At 36.5% G+C, this 2,860-nt stretch overlaps 1 protein-coding gene across 2 annotated transcripts in view; it reads right to left on the bottom strand.

The window, feature by feature from the left end:
• Positions 1-497: 497 nt before the first annotated feature.
• Positions 498-2,860, bottom strand: part of DOP1B (DOP1 leucine zipper like protein B) — a 171,634-nt gene continuing 169,271 nt past the window's right edge. For both annotated transcript variants that reach the window (XM_069075074.1, XM_069075075.1), the window contains exon 37: positions 498-2,041. In XM_069075074.1, the coding sequence (XP_068931175.1) occupies positions 1,787-2,041 (255 nt within the window). In that variant the 3' untranslated portion in view covers positions 498-1,786. The remainder of the gene's footprint in view (positions 2,042-2,860) is intronic.

Here is a 2,860-nt window from a genome sequence, read left to right as displayed (position 1 = left end):
AATGTATAGTGATTGACAGTAGGTACTTAATAAATACTTGTTCTCCCTCTGCCCCCTGCCCCCCACTTCCCCCAGCTGGGTATAACCATAGCTAGCACAGCCCCTTGCTTAGTCAGTGAGGGTGTCTTTTTTTTATTTTAACATTTCTTTTTTGTGTAGAAAATAAATGCCTGTCCCATACCTAATTCATTTTGTACACTAAGGACCTTTTGGGAAAACCCCAACCAGGAGCCTAAAGTCAAGTTTTAATGATCCAAAGAATTGAGAAAAAGGAACATCTCACCTCCCCCATCCCCTAGCCAGGCTGCCCTAAGACTGAAGCCAGTATGGTCTGAATGTAGGGAGAGAGAGCAGAGGGTCCCCTTAGGATGGAGTTGTTGAGTGCCCCAATCTTTTGACCCCAGTGGAGTCCTCAATGTTAAGTTTACTTTGCATGACATTTGTGGTTAAATTGGACAGGGAATGTATAGTGAGGAAACTCCCTCTATCAATGATAGTTATTGTTTGTGATTTTTTATTTTTCCCCATGTATTACAGATATTCAGCTTTCCATGAATGTATTTCTTTAATTACCAAAGACATGCAAACATCTTCAAATTTATGTAATAGGTTTACATAAATAAATCTTACACATGTTTATTTTAATTCAATTTTCAACATTTCTTTATGATTTCAGCAAGTTAAGTAATACAGTAACAGAAGTATTCACTAATTTTACTTCAAAGCCTCATTATGGCATGGAGATGTCCCTGTGGAAGAATTTATACCAAGTTGCAAAGACATCATATTTGGTTCTGATCAGATTGTACATCTGTTTCCCAAGGACGGCTATTTAAGTTTCAAGAGTCTCATCAGGCTGGTAGCAGGGGGATGAAATTTTCAGCTATAGCAACTGAAAATCATTTTGTAGATTATGGTAAGGTTGCAAAAGGTAAAGGTGATGGAAGAAACACACTGATGAAATCATAGATCTTTGAAGTACTGCAACATCTATGATAACCTCTTTGAGAGGGATAAAAAAAAGAGTGATGATTCAGTTTGTTTCTATTACAGATTCAAGTAACATAACAAAAGTGATTTTAATAGAACAGTGGATTGAATAATTTCAAATATCTTCTTTGACCACTACTTCAGTCATGTTATACTCACTTTTTTTTTTTTTGCTTTTGCTTTTTGGAGGGGGGGAGGCAGGGCAATTGGGGTTAAGTGACTTGCCCAAGGTTACTCGGCTAGTAAGTGTTAAGTGTCTGAGGCTGGATTTGAACTCAGGTCCTCCTGATTCCAGGGTCAGTGCTCTATTCACTTAGCTGCCCCATGTATACTAACTTTCAATGAGTACTATTTTGGAAAATTATATAATGTTTGTCTTAAAAAAGGTACTTGCATGAAAAATTCAAAAACTATATTAACATGTTTTTAGAGAAACAGTACACTTGGAAGAAACAAAAATATACCCATACTTCTGCACCACCAACACAAAAAAAAGTTTTCCTTCATCTTTGTATTCTTCCTTCATATTGTAAATATGAGTCAAGAGTTACAATTTTTCTAGGTGTGGAGGTAATACCTTTTTTTTAATTGCATAAAACTGAGTTAAAAAAATCAGCCCTTTGATCTAGCTAACCTTAAAAGTCATTTTAAGGAGATTTTTCATGCCAATCAGAAATAAATTTTAAGTTAACTTTCAACATAGAAAAGAAAATAAGCTGACACTGTCACTCTACATTTCTATGTTAGATCATATTCTGGTTACAAAATGTCACAAATTCAAGGCAACAAAGAGTCTTTAACATTCCAGCTTTTCCAGAAAATCACATTCAACACTTTCCTCCAGTTGTTTCAAGATCCTTGGGCCATATGCAATAGGAAATTCTGCTAAGGGAGACCCTGAACACTCATAAGACAGATTACTTTGAGTCTTAAAAGCACAGCTCAGAGTCCTGAAGAATGGTATCAATTGCACGATGCTTGATATAGAATGCTGGCGTAAAAGAGGGAATTCACACTTGATAGAAGTTGTCTCATTAGTATTATTTATCTCCTGTAAACAAAATCACAAAAAAAAAGTTATTTGACTCTGTCAGGACCTCCACACTAAGATTTCAGACCACATACAAATTTTTAGGGTTTGACTTTTCATGAAAATTTAATATCAACAATAATTCTGCTTCTAATTTAAGTTCTAGGTTATGTGAAGGACTTTCCCTCCAGTCTACCACCACCTCTAGCAATAGACACTAGAGAATCTCTTTTTTTTTTTCCTGGCCTTCAGATGTTATAGTGGCTTCTTAAAGATGCCACATGCTCTAGTAGAAAGAATTATAAAATCTCAGGACCTCAGAAGAACCTCAGAAGTTTATTTAGGCTGAAAACTCAGCAAAAAATTCTTCTACAATATCACTCACAAATATAGTTATCTTTTTTTTTTGTTTTGTTTTGGAAGGGGGAAGGCAAGGCAGTTGGGGTTGTGACTTGCCCAAGGTCACACAGCTAGTTAAGTGTCAAGTGTCCAAGGCTGGATTTGAACTCAGGTCCTCCTGACTTCAGAACTGGTGCTCTATTCACTGTGCCACCTAGCTGCCCCAAGTTATCTATCTTCTGCTTTAAGATATTTGGTGATGGGGAACTCCAGGCATTTTATATTCATCTAAGTCACTGATAAAAAAAAAAAGTTTGAGCATGACAGGAGCAAGGACAAATTCCTGCAGCTCCCTAGAGTAGTATCTTCTTCCACATTAACATTAATCTCTAACAACCTGACCAAGTACAAATCCATCTAACTACATTAAAGAGACTTGGTCTTTCTATTTTGCTCAGGTTGAAAAGTTAAGGGGCTACTCATGGTCTGATCTCACTGGCA

The sequence above is a fragment of the Petaurus breviceps genome, unplaced genomic scaffold (assembly GCF_028583685.1).
Source record: "Petaurus breviceps papuanus isolate PSGF00001 unplaced genomic scaffold, PetGlider_PUasm1.0 90897, whole genome shotgun sequence".
Taxonomy (NCBI): Eukaryota; Metazoa; Chordata; class Mammalia; order Diprotodontia; family Petauridae; genus Petaurus; species Petaurus breviceps.
Note: the sequence above shows the minus strand (reverse complement) of the source record. Positions and strands in the feature narration are given on the sequence as shown.